Source organism: Nannospalax galili, unplaced genomic scaffold, assembly GCF_000622305.1.
Source record: "Nannospalax galili isolate Female #2095 unplaced genomic scaffold, S.galili_v1.0 scaffold1149, whole genome shotgun sequence".
Lineage (NCBI taxonomy): Eukaryota > Metazoa > Chordata > Mammalia > Rodentia > Spalacidae > Nannospalax > Nannospalax galili.
Window position 1 is genome coordinate 409,351 of NW_008359817.1, and position 17,436 is coordinate 426,786.

The window sequence follows — 17,436 nt, forward strand, 5'->3', positions numbered from 1 at the left end:
GAGAATTCAAGATCAGCCTGGAACTACATAGTGAGTTCCAGACTAGTCAGGGATATACAATGAGACCTTGTCCAAAGAAAAAAATATATATATATATCTAACAAAACAAAACAAAAAAATGAATCTCCCCCCTCACACATATGCCTCAGTTTTTCCTCACAAGAAACGGAAAATCAAAACGTGAAGGATAAGAAGTAGGGAGGATACAGTCTGAAGAGATGGCTCAGTGGTTAACAGCACTGGCTGCTCTTGTAGAGGACCTGGGTTTGATTCCCAGCACCCACAAGGTGGCTAACAACCACACTTGACTCCAATTCCACTTTTAGCTCAACAGAGCAAATGCAATGAATGCTGTGTAGTGCTTCTTTTATTTATTTATTAATAACCACATTCCTGTTTCATTGTGGAGTAGTAAACTTTTCAAGTTCTTTAAAAACAATATAAAGAAATCACACATAGAATCCTTGATTATAAATTAAGTCCAAGTTATTGTTTGACAATAGGATGCTTTATTAAAGTTGATTCATTTACTACATAAGAATTCTGTGAAAAAATGCACTATCAAATTATTTTATATCTGGATCCCTGCATTATAAAGTTTGTCTCCCAACCGTGACACCCTGGTATACCCTCTGACAACAAGTCACAAATGACTAACAGCAGCACAAGCTTCCTGGGAAGAAGAGACCAATTTTGTCTTTCAGCTGACCTGCCTATGATATTCCAAGTCCTCTTAGTGAAATAAAACTCTCTGGCCCCATCCTGGCGCAGTCACCCCCAGGGGTGAGCTTGATGCAGCACCAGGGCCGGTGCTATGTCTGTTGAGTACGATGCTCACGCAGGTCAGCCTCAGGAGGGGCATCTTCCTTCCAACTAGTTAACTTTGCTCTGACTGTTCCAAAACTCCTTGGAGGGCTGAAACTTCTGGGGGTGGGGGGGGAGGGGAGAGAAAGAAATAGAGAAAAAAAGTTCTGAATATTGACAGAAATAGAAAAGTAACCAAGTCACCCATATCTGAACAAAGAAACTGGAAAACAAGGAACTTTGCAATATTGTCCAACATGGAAAAGTGCCAACGTGCCACTGTTCTAGCATGTACTTGTGCAGGCCACCCATTCTCTTACCAGGCATGGGGGGTCTCTGTGATGAGGTGGTTGTGGTTGGTAAACAGTTCTGTGGAGTCTTCTAGTGATCTCTCCTCTAGGTCTGATTCTGGGATTGGAGTGCAGCCCCCTAAATGAAAAACACAAACAATATTTTAAGGAATCTACAAGAAAATCTCCTTTTCCATATGGTGATCATGGCTTAGAAGGACACCACACATAAAGATAAATGACAGGACAGCAATCTTCAGGGGTAGACCAAATTGATTATCTTAAACATCTTGTTTTAGTGAAAATCCTGGGAATGAGTTTTTGACCCCAAAGACATCTTCTAGTGATTAGGGCTTGGCGGCAGCAACAACAGCATTATCTTTCAAATTTCCTTTTTTGGTCAGAAAGGGAAAACCCTATAGCAAATATGATACCCATAACATAATGTCCTCTCTGCAGAAATTCCTTTCAATACAGAGCATCAGAAACTATAAAATAAACAAAGTACATACCAGGAGAGAAAGAGCACACCTCTCCCCCAGCCCAGGGCAGCAGAAGGCCACTCCTCTGGTGTTCAGAGACGATGCCTGTGGTGACTGTGATTCTCTCCTTGAATCCCACACCTTACATGACAGACTCGAACCCTTCACAATGCAGCATTAAAGCCATAAAACTGCCTTGTAGGATTCATCCCAAAGGTGAATCAGGATGACCTGGCACCACAGTGCTTTTCAAAGACGTGGTATAAATCACTTGACTTTATCCTCCAAATTGTGTATGGGAAACTCAAAATGACATGAGAACTTCCCAGCTACATATGCAATGTGATCTAATTTGCCATGGCTTCCTGGAAGTGTGATAGCATATTCGATGCCACACATGGCTTTTCCCAAAGCCATTCTTCCTGTTAATGAAGTGAGATTTCTTTTTCAGAGTCTTCTCACCCAGACTCCAAAGCCTGGATACCTAAGTTTGGTTTTATGTGTGAGAAGGTTTATGAAGCTCAGGGCACTCTGAGAAAAGAGGGCAAACAACACCGGCTAAAGAACCACACTCCCAGATGGGAGGGTGCGATCCAGCACTGCAGGAAAATGCGCCTCGCTGCCCACCCCTTGGGATCTCCACTGAGAAAGAAAGAAATGAGTGTTGAGAGAAACTAGAGGGAAGGGCTTTTCCATACTCACAGGATGAAAGGTCCTGCAGACATTGGAATTATCCATCCATGGGCGGAAATTGACCCAGCTCTGTCTGCACATGGCTAAAGCCCCACACAGAAGAAGAGCTAGGCTTATTTTTAATCTCTTTCTGAAGCCAAATTGTGACAAGATCTATCATTAATGTGCACTTTCAAGGTACCTGAAGCTCTGATCAAATCATCTCAGCTGATTCCTGTGCATCATACCATGAATAGATTTTGTTCTCATTTTAAAGATAGGTCTTGAGAGCCAGGAATTTTCCAAATTTCTCAACCACACAGGTCACACAGGTCTGTGGTGCCGGGACTTTTGGAGAAGTCCATGAAATGGCCCATTTTCTTCTCATTTACTCCCTTCCAACTGAGAAAAACAAACAAACAAACAGAAAAGCAGGTGGCAGTGGTGAGTAGGAGTTGGAGACACCAGGAAGACCAACAATGAAAGGGAAGGGCAGAGCTAGGTTAATCTGCCGAGTGAACCCTGCCCCACGGAAAAGAGCAGAAGGTCTGTTTTCCACTGTAGACTCACAAATCAGTCAGGATACTTCTCCATCCCCAGGACACACAAGGCAGGAAGAGAGAGAGAGACCAGGAATGCTGTGCTGATGCATCTACCTTCAGACACCAGCAGACCAAGAACATTGCAGGCTCATGCCCCACCAACAGGTGGGGAAGAGTACAGTGCCTACCAAGTGTACCACAAGAGGCAAGTCTCTAGTGATGAGTTACTACCCACTCTGCTTCTGAATGACTCAGTATGAGGCAAGATGAAAGCATGAAGACTTTAAAAGTATCCTCTCTCTTAGTCACATGGGCATAAAAGGAAATGTCAGTTGCAATTGATAATTAACAACTGATATAATTTCCTCTCTGCTTTAAGAAGATGGATGGTAAGCTGCTGTGCCCAGTGATCTAACCCCCGCCCCAGGTGCTGTTCAGGGCATGGACTATGTGCATCATCTCAGGCTCCCTCAGAATCTCCCATTTCCTGACCAGATGTACAGAGTGGCTGACCAATCACTTGCTCTGACAATACCACCTAACAATACCAACTCATTTTTGCCTCCATGTAGCCTCAACGAAATGCCCAGAGTCCCTCTTCGCTTCTGGCTCTATTCTCTCACAAAACTGTTACTGAAAGTAGTTCTAAAAATCAAGTCTTCAAGATAGAAATTAAAAGCCATACTGGCCATTTATAAGAATAAGGGGCTGTGTGACTGGTTGCTGAAAGGGATAGTAATCACCCAGGCACGCAACTGCTTACCCGTGGTTAACTGAGATGTACATGCAGAGGTCAAGATGAAGATCAAGTTGCTGGGGCATGGAAATATAGCGATAGGATTCTAGCATGGGATGGCTGTGTCTGTGGACAAGATAACTTGGAAAAGGAAAATGAGGGGCTCAGTGATGCTAATGAGCAACAGAAGGCACGTGCACAAAGTAAGAAAGCCTCTTTGGTCTTCCTAGTGTGAGACTATCACATCAGCAACAGAGGGATCACCTGGGAGCCTGTTAAAAATGCAGACTCTCAGGACCCAGCCCACACTGAATTCAAGTTCAAATTCAAATCTAGTAAGGACAGATGAGTCTATCTGGTGAAAATTTTGCTAGGAGACTATGTATATATATTTGTTCAAATGTTAAGAGTAAGCAATAAAAGGATAGAAATAAAACATAAAACTTCCAAACTAACAGACCCTCTGAAGCTCATCCTTGGAAGTGGAGCCTGGGCCCCATGGACGCCAGATGAAGTGCCCTTGGCTTAGAGCCCATCCCATAAAAGGAGAACCGGGAAAGAAAACCCACAGCTGGATGGAATCCTCCAAACACAAACAGTAAGGACCACAGGGACCAACAGGCAGACTCAGCAGGAATCAGAAGTTCCTACCTGAAATCAGGCAAGAAAATTCAGGATGACCAGGGACGGGGCAGATGACACACACAGGGGACACAGTCCTGTGGACCTACTGTGTGCCTGACATTCTGCTGTGTACTTGCAATACGCTAATTCACTCCATCTTCAAATGACCCTTTCAAAAAGGGCTCCTTTGCCCTCACTTTACAATTTTCTATTAGGAGAATTAGTTTTTCTTCTGCCGTCTCTACCATCATCTTCCCCAAAGTTTCTCTAGGTCATTTTCTATTTTCTTGCCTCAAGGAAGTTTGGATGGGGTTGAATCAAAGTGAGCTTAGAAATAAAGACATCTCAACTTATGATGGTGTAAATACAATGCATAGTCAGTAGAAACTATACATAGATTACTTATTTATTTATTTATTTATTTATTTATTTATTTATTTATTTAGACAAGGTCTCCTGGGGGGGTTAGTGTGTGTGCCAGGGGGTGTGGAATGTGGAAGTCAGAGGATGATTTGCAGGAGTGCTCTCCTTTTACCAAATGGGTCCTGAGGATTGAACCCAGGTCATCAGGCTTGGTGGCAAGCACCTTTACCCACTAAGCCATCTCACTTAGAAGCCCTACTTAAAAATTCGAGGTTGGCTTTTGCCAGGATAGTAATATGTAGCATCATCTTGTCTTAATGGCAGGCAGCAGCAGTGAGCTGTAGACCTCAGTTGAGTCACTCATCCTGAGGGGAAGCAGCTGACATTCATGTACATTACTAAACTGTGAGGTTCACCTGCCTTCAATCCATTTTCCATTTATGATATTTTCAGCTTATAATGGGCACCTCAGCATGGAACCCTATCATAAGAAATCTATATTTTCCTTTCTGGCCTTGATTTTCCACAGACAGTCTCAATGAAAAGGTGGACCTGAGAGCCATAATTCAGGGCAAGGGCAGGGTAAAGATCTGAAGGTTAGACACAACTGGAACTGTTTCAGAGGTAGCAGCCCAGGACCCCAAGGTCACATGGCACAGAGGATAGGCATAGGACACTGGGAGGGCCCATCAGCAGGACTGCCAGCCTCAGGCACAGAGAGCCCTGGAGCTGGACTCCGCTGTGGGCTTGGCCAGCAACACTGCTGCCTGCCACTCTGTCCTCACTTCTCGGTCTCCTATACAAGTGTGTATGGGGCAGATAGGAAATAATAACTAAGGTTGTGATTTTGACATTCTTGCTATTAAAGAAAACATAATTTGACATTTCTTACATCCCTACCTTGACTTTGTAGACTGCCCACCCTGCTAGAAACTCGATTCATTAAATGAAACTGAGAGATTGTGTCATTTGTCAAAGGTCACAGAAAATCTGTGTACCCCAAAGTCCCTCTACTGCACAGTGCCTCTCGGAAAGACTGCTTTCACATTTCCTACCATCTATCCAAGCCAATACTTTTGCAAAAACATAATCGAAATGTGTAAAAGGAATTATTAGAAAATGAAATGAAAAAACTGCCAGCTCTTATCTTTTAGTATTAAATCCAATCATTGTAAAACCCCTCATCAACTTCTACACAAGTTTTCAATACTTTATTCTCAGTTTCAGGTAACAGAAAGATTGCAGGCAGATGCTTTGGTCATACTGTAAGCAGTATCATCCGTAAGACATGGTCTACCTTAATTAATGTGCTATATAGAGTTGTGGTTAACAATAGTAGTACACCAGAATCTTAGTTATCTAAGGTCCCAAGAGCCTTTCAGCAACATATGGGCTTCTCTCATTTCATTCACACCCTTCTTCACACATGCCCAACTTTCAAGTTGCCAGTGTTCAGAAAGTTCTTCTCCCCGCCAATATAAGACATCTGACTTTTGCCTTTGTTGTTCCCTCTGCAGCTATGGGAGACTCATGTCTACTTACCACTGAGCTCTTTAACAAGATGGATTTTCATTGAGGAAATCTGGCATCCAAAGTCAGAGCTCCGGGTGCATTTTCACAATGTTTTGAGTAGCTGTTACATTACAGAGTCCTATTACAGTAGAGCTATACTGCTTTAAAGTTGTTCTGGACTAGTCTGGAAACCAAACCTCAGATATGAAATTTTCAAATATGAAGCATGCATTATAAATTGTAAGCAATCAGCATAAGAGAATTCAGGACAAAAATGGTTTATAAATTAGAAACAACTCCAATAATGTTGGAAAAACAAGTCTTGGAATCACTTTACCATGTCTTTCTTGACTCTGAACTGCTTATCAAATTCTGTAAATACCTACTTATGCCAACTAAACCTTGCTGGACACTGGTAACATTAATATACACAGATACCCTCTTTACAGTATCCAAAATCTCAACAAACAGGAGTGACCACCTTATTTAAAAAGATAACACAACTCTAGGGTCTTTTTTGATGGAGGGAATTCCAAGTGATTCTCAAATCTGTTTCACATTAAAAAGCAAATCATAAAATGGTAGGACTTCCTTCTTACAAAGTAGAACACATTCTATCAACAAGAGAATTATGCTAGGAAAAAGAAACAAAACCAGCAACAGGATGAGCTCAGGCCCCTCTATAGGCTACTATGTACAGTTCACTGTAAAAGGTACAGGACATAGAGGTGCAGGCAAAGGCCAGGCAGAAGGGTGACTGTCACCCACAATACTGGGGATCAAAATCAGGAGGTATGGGAAGCAGCATTACATTGGTAAATGTGTAACAGCTGCCTTTCCAGGGAAGAATATGGCCCTCTGTTCGCCTATTTCCATGATACAAAGACTCTGTCAAGGCCAATTTCAAGCAAACAAACTTACATCACAAAGCACAAGGCTTGGCAGTTTTTCAGTATCACAGTAGTACTCAGTATCTTCATCACACAGATCCCGTAACAAAGGCACAAATCACCTCAGGCACACGGATAACAATAAACACAATAAAAATAATTAGGAAGCAAGAGCTTCTAACAATGTATTTGGATTAAGTTTATATAATCTAATTAAAATTTTTTTTCTTGAGATAGGGCCTCACTATGTAGTCCTAGCTGACCTGGAATTCACTATGTAGACCAGGCTGGCCTCAAACTGAGAAATCTATCTGCTTCAACTTCCCAAGTGCTGAGATTAAATGTGTAAGTGCTGAGATTAAACGTGTACACCACCATGCATGGCTACAAAACTGGATTTTAATAATAGCTGTATTTAATAACTAGCTCACAAAAATATCTTAAAAGTCAACTATTGTTTATAGCCAATGTCATTAATGTTAGTAGAGTATCATTACTGAATAAACAGGTCACTGCCAGCAGCTCCAACACTGAAGTTACAAACAGTATTAAAGGTAGAAGTTTGAAGCCTGGATTCAAATTACAACTCAGCATTCTAGCTAAGTGACAGATTCTCTTGAACATATTACTTAAATGAAATCAGCTTTCCTTATCTCTAGGATACAAACTTGGGCAGCCCTACTTTAGAAGGGAGAAACAGATGAACATGTGTTGTACATGGCACACTGAACCATAGTTCAGATGACTCATTTTCAGGTGAGTCAGGAATAGTAAAAGAGCGGAATGAGGAGCCAAGACACAGCCCCTGGGGTGAGGGACTGCAAAGGTGGATATCACACAAACTGGTAGACCCTGGGGCCAAGACAGAGCTCTGTAGCAAACAGGCTAGTATCTACAAACTTTACACATGGCAACAGAGGCAGCTGGCTACTCCTTGATCTACCTGCTTCTAACATCTGATTCTACCCCAAGTGAATTCTAGTGGCACAAGTACCTGCCTCACTCCCTACTTTGTACTTGGTCTAAACAAGGAGTTTGGCCACATAGTAAATACAGTTTAGGTTCTGCAGACCATCGGGTCTTTGGTGCCATTACTCAGTTTGCCACTGTTGTGACAAAGCAGCCAGGTCCATACATAAATGAGATCCCGTACTGGCTGTGTTCCAATAAGGCTTTATTTACCAAAGCAGGTGATGGCCCAGGTTTGGCCAACAGGCAACCTAATGGAAAGCTGCTCTGCACAGCCTCATTCTCAGGGTCCCCAGAGGCATTAACACAGACAGATGTCTTATCTTACAGTATTACTGCCAGAATATCTCAGAGTGTCGATGCAATAAGTTTAAAAGTATTATTGTTTGCCCTACTGCCACAAATGCTCTTTTTTGTTTGGACAGTCAAACTCTTTCTCTTCATAAATTTCACATTTTAGAGTAATTTTGGTTGTATAGATTTAGGAAGTTGTACAGAATTCCCATAAAGTTTTTGCAATCTCCCCACTAACATCTTTCAATAGTGGGATGTTTGTTACATTAATGAGCTAATGCCAATGCATTTTTATTGGCTGAAGTCCCCAGTTAATTAAGATTTCCTTCCTTCCTCCTTCCTTCCTTCCTCCTTCCTTCCTCCTTCCTTCTTCCTTCCTTCCTTCCTTCCTTCCTTCCTTCCTTCCTCCTTCCTTCCTCCCTCCCTCCTTCCTTCCTTCCTTCCTTCCTCCTTTCTTTCCTGTCCCCCCTCCCTTTCTCCATCTTTCCATCTCTCTCTTCTCTCTGTGTGTGTTCATATATATACAAGTCAGGTACAGTAGTGCCCTCATTCACAATTTCATGTTATAGTGTTTCGGTTGTCCAAGATCAACCACAGTCCAAAAATACTAAGTGGAAGATTCTGCAGAAACAAGTAAAAACTTTTTAATTGTGTAGTTGTGGGTAGAACAATAAAATCTTGCACAATCTGGATGAACCCACCTCTTCAGTCCAGTGTGGGACTCATTCTTTTGTCCAGCATATCCATGTAGTATATTCTACCAACCTGTCAGTCACTAGGTAGCCATCTCCATTATAATATCAACTACCACAGTACTGTAAAGTTTTTGTTCAAATAACACTTATTCTTAATAATGGCCTCAAACCTCAAGAGGAGGAATGTTGCAATTGGCTCTAACAGAAGCTATACAAGTACTTCCTGTAAGTGAAAAGGGAAAAGTTCATTTCAACTTAATCAAAGAAAAAAAGAGTATGCTGAGAACAAATCTAATAATCTTGAAACTGTGGAGAAGGAAGAAACTGTTGCCGGTTTGCTGCTGTCCCTCTGGTGCACTCTGCTCAAGGCTCAGCAACAGGGTTCAGCAGGACACATGCTTTCACACACCCACTGGGGGTCTTGGGATAGGCACCACTGTATACAGACATATTTTCCTGATAATCCTCTACTTTGTTCATTTGAGTAGTTGTCTCGATTATAAACTTTCTAACCAAAGGAGAATATCTGTATGAATGCACCCTAATGTATGCTTGTCCAGTGATTTTAGCTGCATATTTAGAACTCTTTTGGCAAAATAGGAAAATGAAAGAATGCACGGTGGGCAGGGGAGAGAGGACAACAATAACTAGGAAGGAGGAAAGATGAATCACTAACACCTTTTACTTTTCTGGATATGTATATCCTTGTAAAACATTTGAGGTGACTTATGGAAGGTACAGATGACAAAATTTTAAAACATACAAAATCTGTTAATGGTCAGAAAAATGTAAACTAGAAATAGAGGCCCAGCTAAGAAGAACTATGAATAAACACAGATAAGGACTTAAATAAGGGCCACAATAGCGTAAACTGCAAATGGCTATAGAGAGAAAGTGAAACATGTCCTCTGACATAACTTTATAACTCTCTTCTTCCAGCCTGGACTGTAGACCACTATGCCCAGTCTGTCTCTAACTATAACTTAGCACTTCCTTAAGAAAACACCATAATTTTGCTTGTTGGAGTGTTTTTGATATGTGTGTGTATGTTTGTATGTGTGTGTGTGTGTGTGTGTGTGTGTGTTTGTGTGTGTGTGTGTGTATTTTGTTCCCACAGGCCAGTTTGGAGAGTCAACACCGTGTGAATCTGAATTTTCAAAGGTGCTCACTGAGCAGACACTTTCCAGAAAAACTCATATACAGGAGATGGTTAATAAGTATAATAGGCATAGGCCTTGTCAAAGCATGTCTTGGAGATAATGCCCTTGGGAATGGAGTTTTTTCCTTCATGCATTCCCACCAAGCATGGTTAGTTAGGTTACTACCATATAGTATGGTTGCTACTGTTTTGTTTATTTTGTTTTTGAGACAGGGTCTCACTATGTTGCTCAGGATAGCCTCAAACTCATAATCCTCTGGTCTTAGCCTCCTAGGTGCTAGGATTATAGGTATCACCATGCCCAAACTAATACTGCTGCTGGAAGACATATCCCGCCCCCCCACAGCTTATTTTCATGCTACCCATCACTATGTAGGTTGTGGACACACACCACCCTTTAACGTGGCATCATTGTCCAAACTCAGCAAGGAAGAAAAAATACATTTCTTTACAGTCTTAGTTTTCTAATTCCATGCATTATTTTATTTTCTGTGTTCCTTGTGAATTCATCCTACAACTTTTCTTTCACCCCATATGTACAGACACCATGCTGTTCGCATTGGAAGTTCAGCCACCAGTAACAGAGAAAATAGTGGTTAGCCACAGAGAGGCAAGTGAAGGTCACTAGTGACTGTGTCCAATATAAGCCCTGTGGAATGTTCGCAGCTCCATTCTGTTGCTTAATAATCAACTTTGATCCCCCCACACACAGTGAGAACTTAAAACATGTTCAAGACTATGCATGCACCCAATGTTTGAAAATGTTTCCATTTCACACCTCACAGCAGACACAAAGTACGTGAATAAAAGGGAGTCTAATACATTTTAAGAGGTCTAGCATATGTCTCAACAAGTTTTAAAACCCCCATAAAGGCTGAATACTCAGTCCCTCAGGGTATAGGGGCTCCAGTCAGAGAGTCTGGATTTAAGAGAGCAGGGTGCTCCTGGACTTAAGATATTTCCAAAACTTCACTAACAATAGGTACCCAAGTATTCTAGTTGGCTCACTGGTTAGAACGTAGGCCTATCTGGTGGAAAGCATTAAGAAATTGCAGGAACATAGCCATTTTCAGCTATTGATAATTGTGTAAACAGAATGTACCGAGGAGGGGAAAAAAGAGTCCTATTTACAAAAAAGTAAGCACAGTCCATAAATCCTACAGATTGGAAGGGATCCAGGCTAAGAATTTCTCCAGATGTCAGTCTGTAAACAGGGCTTCATAGAGTGAATTCCCAATTAATTGTTGGCAGCAATGATCTCTACACTGTGTTGGTATGTTATGAGCCTCTACTGTATGTAGGTGCATGACTATCTGGCCCTATAGATTGTTAATCAATTCTGATACAACAGAATCCAGGGAAAAGGCACTCAGGTCCATACAACTGATATGGCAGGAAGGTACCATGAAATAACTGCTCAGGAACTTGGAGTTCTGTTCCCTGAAGGAAGCAAGGACTCTCCCATTCATTTGCATTACATTTGTGTTTCTGACACATTTAGTTCTTAACCTGAAGCACTTGGAAAGACACACCCAGTAAGGACATAAACAAGGAAACTTAAAAAAAAAGCTACACGCTGTTTTGTTAACATCTCCAATCACAATGTTTTCACACGTGTTAACAAGGCCATTAGCTACTCCAGACACAAATACAAGATTGATGCCCAGCCTTGTGAAAAGGTGGGGAAGACAGAGTTCGTATTCACTTTCCCTTGCCAGCTGTTTAGTACCTGGAGCACTTGGCCATGGAATGTCACATCTACTGTCCCTTAACTAGATCTCTTCTATATTGATAAGTGTAGTGTTTTCTAGTTCAAAAAGAAAGCAGTTGTAGCTTTCGATTTCCATGTTGTTTGGAAATCCCAAAGAAATTCACTGTACAACTGGAAAAAGACATACTTTAAAGACATTTCCATCTAAAATGCTTTCCTCTAGCTGTACCATCCCCACAGAGACCAGTGCTCTCTCACAGTACACATGCACAAATAAAACATTATAGCTACAGTTCAGAAAGAAAGGAAGCCAATGGTTCTGCAATAATAATTTCTAAAACATGAAATAGTGAAAGCATAACTGCTGGGCCTGGACAACACACAGTGAGAAAGCTAACACTCCTCATAGCTCTCCTCTTGCAGCAAGTGCCTGCTAATTCCCCAGGGATCCTGGCAACCTTTCTTCAACTTAAGTTTCTTTCTACAACCCAATTAAAAGCCATCATCTTGACCAAACTGTGTTGTTTTTAATAATGGGAGAATCTAGGTGGTGATTATGAAATCGAGAGTTCAGCTGGGCCACCGGCTTACAAGCCGGTTAAAGGAAAAGAGAAAAGAGCACAAGAGCTCTGGAGAGTGGGTATTGCATCATCATCTTTCACATTTAATGAGAAAACAGAATAAACACTCAGGACTCGTTCCAAGGCAACTGTGTTACCTAGTGAGCCGGTAGTTCATTAAACAATGGCATGGATTGAAGAAAAGGAAATACACAGAGGTGGCAAGTCTGCTTAATGTTACTTCTGGCAACTGTGTTACCTAGTGAGACGGTAGCTTATTAAACAATGGCATGGATTGAAGAAAAGGAAATACACAGAGGTGGCAAGTCAGACCACTGACCACGGAAAGGGTACCATAAAAGGGGGTACGGCATGTCTAGTGTGGCTATACTGTGAGCCCAGGCCTTCCTTTCTTTTCCTGTATGTACGTATATATGCATGTATGCTTGCATGTATTTATGTATACTTTGATCCAGAGTTTTACTATGTAGCTCAGGTTAGCCTTGAACTCTTAGTCCTCTGACCTCAGGCCCCAAGACCTGGGATTTCAGGTGCAAACCACCATGCCTAGCTTCTTTCCTCTAAAATGTATAAAATATATCATTTGCTTTCTGAGAGATGAGGATTAAATTAAAGCTTGTAATGGATTTATAATGCTCAGCACAGAGTAAGCCCATCAATAAATGTTAACCATTATTTTCAGTATTATCCCTAGCTTATGTTAGATATTTCCATTACAGCCAGCTGCACATTAAACTGCAAGCCACGAGGCCAGCATGGATCATATGTGACTTTCTAAAAAAATGTATGGGCAAAAGTGAAGGGCAAGGCAAGCAGACCAGTAGTAGAATGTTTACAGCTGGAGCTGGTGGCCAGTACCAAAACTGTCACAAGGCATGAAAGATGAATAACATTCCTTTTAAGAGGAAGTTAGATATTCTGTCATAAACAACGACTCCTTCTGAGATCATAACAGGGATTTTTAAAAGATGATGATGATGATGGTGGTGGTGATAGTAGTGGTGGTGGTGACGGTGGTGTGGTCAGTGATACATAATCACATTCATGGCTTTCTATTTACCATCAGTGCCATTACTACTGGGAAATGCAAGCCCACAAGATATTATGACATAAATGGATGAAACATTAAAATAAAAGGGTAAAACAGTGGTACAATTGCTTTCTCATGGGAAACTGAAATGGCCAGCAGATGAACCTTGAAAGAGGAAGTCTGCTGACCTAGTGTTACTAAACTCAGGAGGCAGCCAAGGAGCAGAGAAATAGAGTAATGCATTTAAATGTATGCTGTGAAGGAAGCAAACACCAATTATTTTTATATGACTTTAATTCTCCCAGTGAATACTTTATGGGTGTTGGCAAGTCCTCCTGGAAAAGGAAGGGATTATTAATGAAGGACTCAGTGGCAAACACTCACCAGTGCTCTAAGAAATAATGTTTAATAAAGAGTCATTTAGTTTACACCTCTTCGTCAAAGACACAGAAATTTGAAAGATCCTTTTTAAAATGATAAAACAATATGCCCACATGTCTGATCCTTTCTATTTTAATTTTCAGATGACTCTATAGCCTGTATGGTAAACAAATAAGCTTCCAATAGGAAAATAAATATATAGAACAAAGGAGCTAATCCTTTTCTTTTTTTTTCTTTTTATTTCTTTTTCTGTTTTGTTTTTTTTTTTTGAGGTAATTTCTCCCTATAGCCACAGCTGGCCTGGAACTCACTAGTAGACCAGGCTAGCCTCAATCTCACAGAGATCTGCTTGCCTCTGCCTCCTAAACCCTAGGATTAAAGCCATGTGCCACTGCCCCAGGCTCTTTTTCTTTCTTATGCAAGCAGTGGTCACTTAATATAGACTTGTTGGCTTGAAAAGGAATATGTGAAACTTGAAGAAACACAACCTTAAGAAAAGTCCTTCTTGAAGAATGTTCTTCCACATCTTTTCAGGATTGTGGGCTGGATATGATGTGCGGGCCAGTAAATCCAAGACATGATTATTTATCTGACCTCAAGGAAAGCAAACTGTTGAGTTAGCTAGGAAAGGAAAACCCATTGCACTGTCAGCCATTCCCTCATCCACACGTTCCCACGGCACCGTCCTCCATTCCCTCATCCACACATCCCCACAGCACCGTCCTCCATTCCTTCATCCACATGTTCCCACAGCACCGTCCTCCATTCCCTCATCCACACGTCCCCACAGCACCATCCTCCATTCCCTCATCCACACATCCCCACAGCACCGTCCTCCATTCCCTCATCCACACGTCCCCACGGCACCGTCCTCCATTCCTTCATCCACATGTTCCCATAGCACCGTCCTCCATTCCCTCATCCACACACCCCCACAGCACCGTCCTCCATTCCCTCATCCACACTTCCCCACAGCACCGTCCTCCATTCCCTCATCCACACGTTCCCACGGCACCGTCCTCCATTCCTCATCCACACGTCCCCACGGCACTGTCCTCCATTCCCTCATCCACATATTCCCACGGTACCGTCCTCTATTTCTTTGTTCTTCGTGGCAGCAAAATTTCTCCAAAGAACTTTGGCAATTTTCACCACTTTTTTCTCTCATCCATCCTAGACTAGCCTTTGCCTTTCCCATTCAATAGAACTTGCTCACAATCACAATGACTTCCATCTACCCTGCTAAGTATTCTGGACAATTCTCAGCTCTCAGCCTCCTTAGCTTCCTTACAACAACTGACTTAGCTAATCATTCTGTTTTCATTGAAACTATTTTTGCCTGATTTCTAGGATGCTACCTTCTTATTTCACTGCGTGCTCTTTCCCATTCCCTTTTCCCAAACCCCTGAAGGCTAGAGTAGTCACTAGTGGAGCTTTAGTCTTTGTCTCTTTCCTAAACGTCATCCTCTGCTAACTCTGAATGGCATTTCTATGCTGCAAACATACAATTTTAAATTTTCAGCCTAGATTTCTCTACTAAATTTTAGGCCTATATATCCAACTACCTACTCAACATCTCCGTTTAGGTATCTAACAGCATCTCCAACTCAACACATCCCTTGATGTCTCCTCAACCCTGCTCTCTTCACAGCTTTTCCCATATCAACTCCATCTTTCCAGGTGCTTGAAATAAAACTCTTGAAGTCATTCTAAGAGCTCTGATTATATACATCATGAAATATAAACTTAAAACCATATTCAGAATCAGATCATTTCACCCCTAACTAACAGTGTGCTATAATACATACTTTCTAACACATATATATGGGTTCACTTAATGCTGGTCCTCCCTGCAAGAATAAGTGCTGTGAACTGGAAATGACAGCAATCTTGGTCTATTTTGCTTGCTGCTATATCTCAAGTCTGAGATTAGTGCTTGGCACACAGTAATCACTTGTTGACTTGTATGAAGATTTTGCGGATTTAGCCTGAGAGGTTCAGAGGCAGCACTGGAAACCAAGATCATTTTCCTTTTCATACAACATTACCTGGAATTTCCACCAGGATGTTGGAACAGACTTAGAGCAAAACTCAGTATAGAACTTCTTACTCCTAGTCCCAAGCCCAGTTGGCTGCTATGCGATCCCAAACACAAGTTCTCAAAAATCTCCTTGCTTTCAGTGACATCTTTAAGAAACAAATCTTATTGGATGACAACACATGAAGAATTTGTGAGACTGGGTAGGTGCAACAACAAAATGCTCAGCCCAGAAAAGAAATAAGATCCCAGTAGAGATTTCTGTAGGAGTTAATGCTAAAAAGAATGAACAGAGTATTTGTAATTCTAGTTCAAGACAATGGTATTTGTGGATAAATGTGCTACAAAGGAAGGCACAGAGACTTCAGTCTGCTTGGGAGATTTCTTAAAATGAATGAGAAAGAACCCATCTTACTTCCAGTGAGGCATCAAGCTATGGCCTGGAACACTTTATTTTTCCCAGGCTTCTTCAAATCTAAATGTGTTTTTTAAAGCAAGCCCAAGGAAAGATTAGATAAACAACTGGACAATGTTTTTTACACTCTAGTAACATAAACATTTGAAATTCCTCCCAAGCTCTGTACAAGCATAAATCTCTAATTCCAGAAAAGGTGAAATAACCTCAAAGTTTAAATATTACCTTGAATTATTCACATTTACCTCCATTTCCATCTTATACTTTTTTGGCAATAAAATGCCAGATTTTGTCCAAACTATGGTACTATGACTCCCTTCCAATAATAGTAAAACAACTTGGACTAACCCCAGCTCTACTTCCTTTGAAGATGGAAATTGCAGGCCTTCCCAACAGTTTCTTTTCTTTCTTACCTCCTCTACACCCTGAACTGCACCCCTTCAATCTGAGGTTTATGCCACAGAGAAGAAACATGGACCTATCTGTCCGCAGTTTTAAAATACACTGACTACAAAAAAGATGGGTTGAAATAATTGACAAAGCAAGAGGAGAGCGCTCTGATTAGGGGAAGAATATAGAAAGAAAGAGTTCCCCAGGGAAGCAGCTCTGTGGGAATATCACAGTAGGGGAAGGAATGGAGAAAATGGAGGAAAACAGAGCAAATGAGACCCAGCAGCCCTCTGTATAACACGTCAGCAAGCTTAACAGTGAAATGGTGACGGCCAAGAGAGAAGAGAAAATAATGTGGTAATGGTGCCATCTCATTTATATTATAGCCCACAGTTTGTAAAACAATTTCACTTACCCTTGGTCCCCACAACTTTGAGTGGCAGAGTAGGTAAAAACATACACTCTTATGCTCCAGGAAAACAAAACCCTTAAAGCTAGCTCATGGATGTTTTAATTCCTTTAATCTCTTTTCCTTCATTTGCAAAATGGTAATATCTTCCAAAGTGACTGTGAGGAAATGAATGAGATGTTATAGAAAGCATTGGAGGCAAAGTAATATTCAATACTTGGAAGTTTGTGGGAAGCGAGCACAGCCGAGCCAGCCAAAGATGGAGCCCTGGCTGGCTGCCAAACCTCGTGCTGTTTACTTCAACTCTTGGCTGATTGCCAAGGCTCGTGAATCCCGCTTGTTTACCCCAACTCTGAAGTATGGTGAGCCCCAAAACAGGTGCTGCCAGCCTGATGATCTTGCTACGTGGCCAGTGAGCTGCCACTCTGCCTGCCCGCTGCACGTGTGTG

General features: G+C 41.5%; 1 protein-coding gene across 2 annotated transcripts in view; it reads right to left on the reverse strand.

Annotated features, from left to right (window-relative positions):
• Positions 1–468: 468 nt before the first annotated feature.
• Bbs9 (Bardet-Biedl syndrome 9) overlaps positions 469–17,436 on the reverse strand; it is a 530,763-nt gene continuing 513,795 nt past the window's right edge. For both annotated transcript variants that reach the window (XM_017795755.2, XM_008823689.2), the window contains 2 exons: positions 1,125–1,233; positions 469–921 (listed from right to left, as the gene is read on the reverse strand). In XM_017795755.2, the coding sequence (XP_017651244.1) occupies positions 813–921; positions 1,125–1,233 (218 nt within the window). In that variant the 3' untranslated portion in view covers positions 469–812. The remainder of the gene's footprint in view (positions 922–1,124; positions 1,234–17,436) is intronic.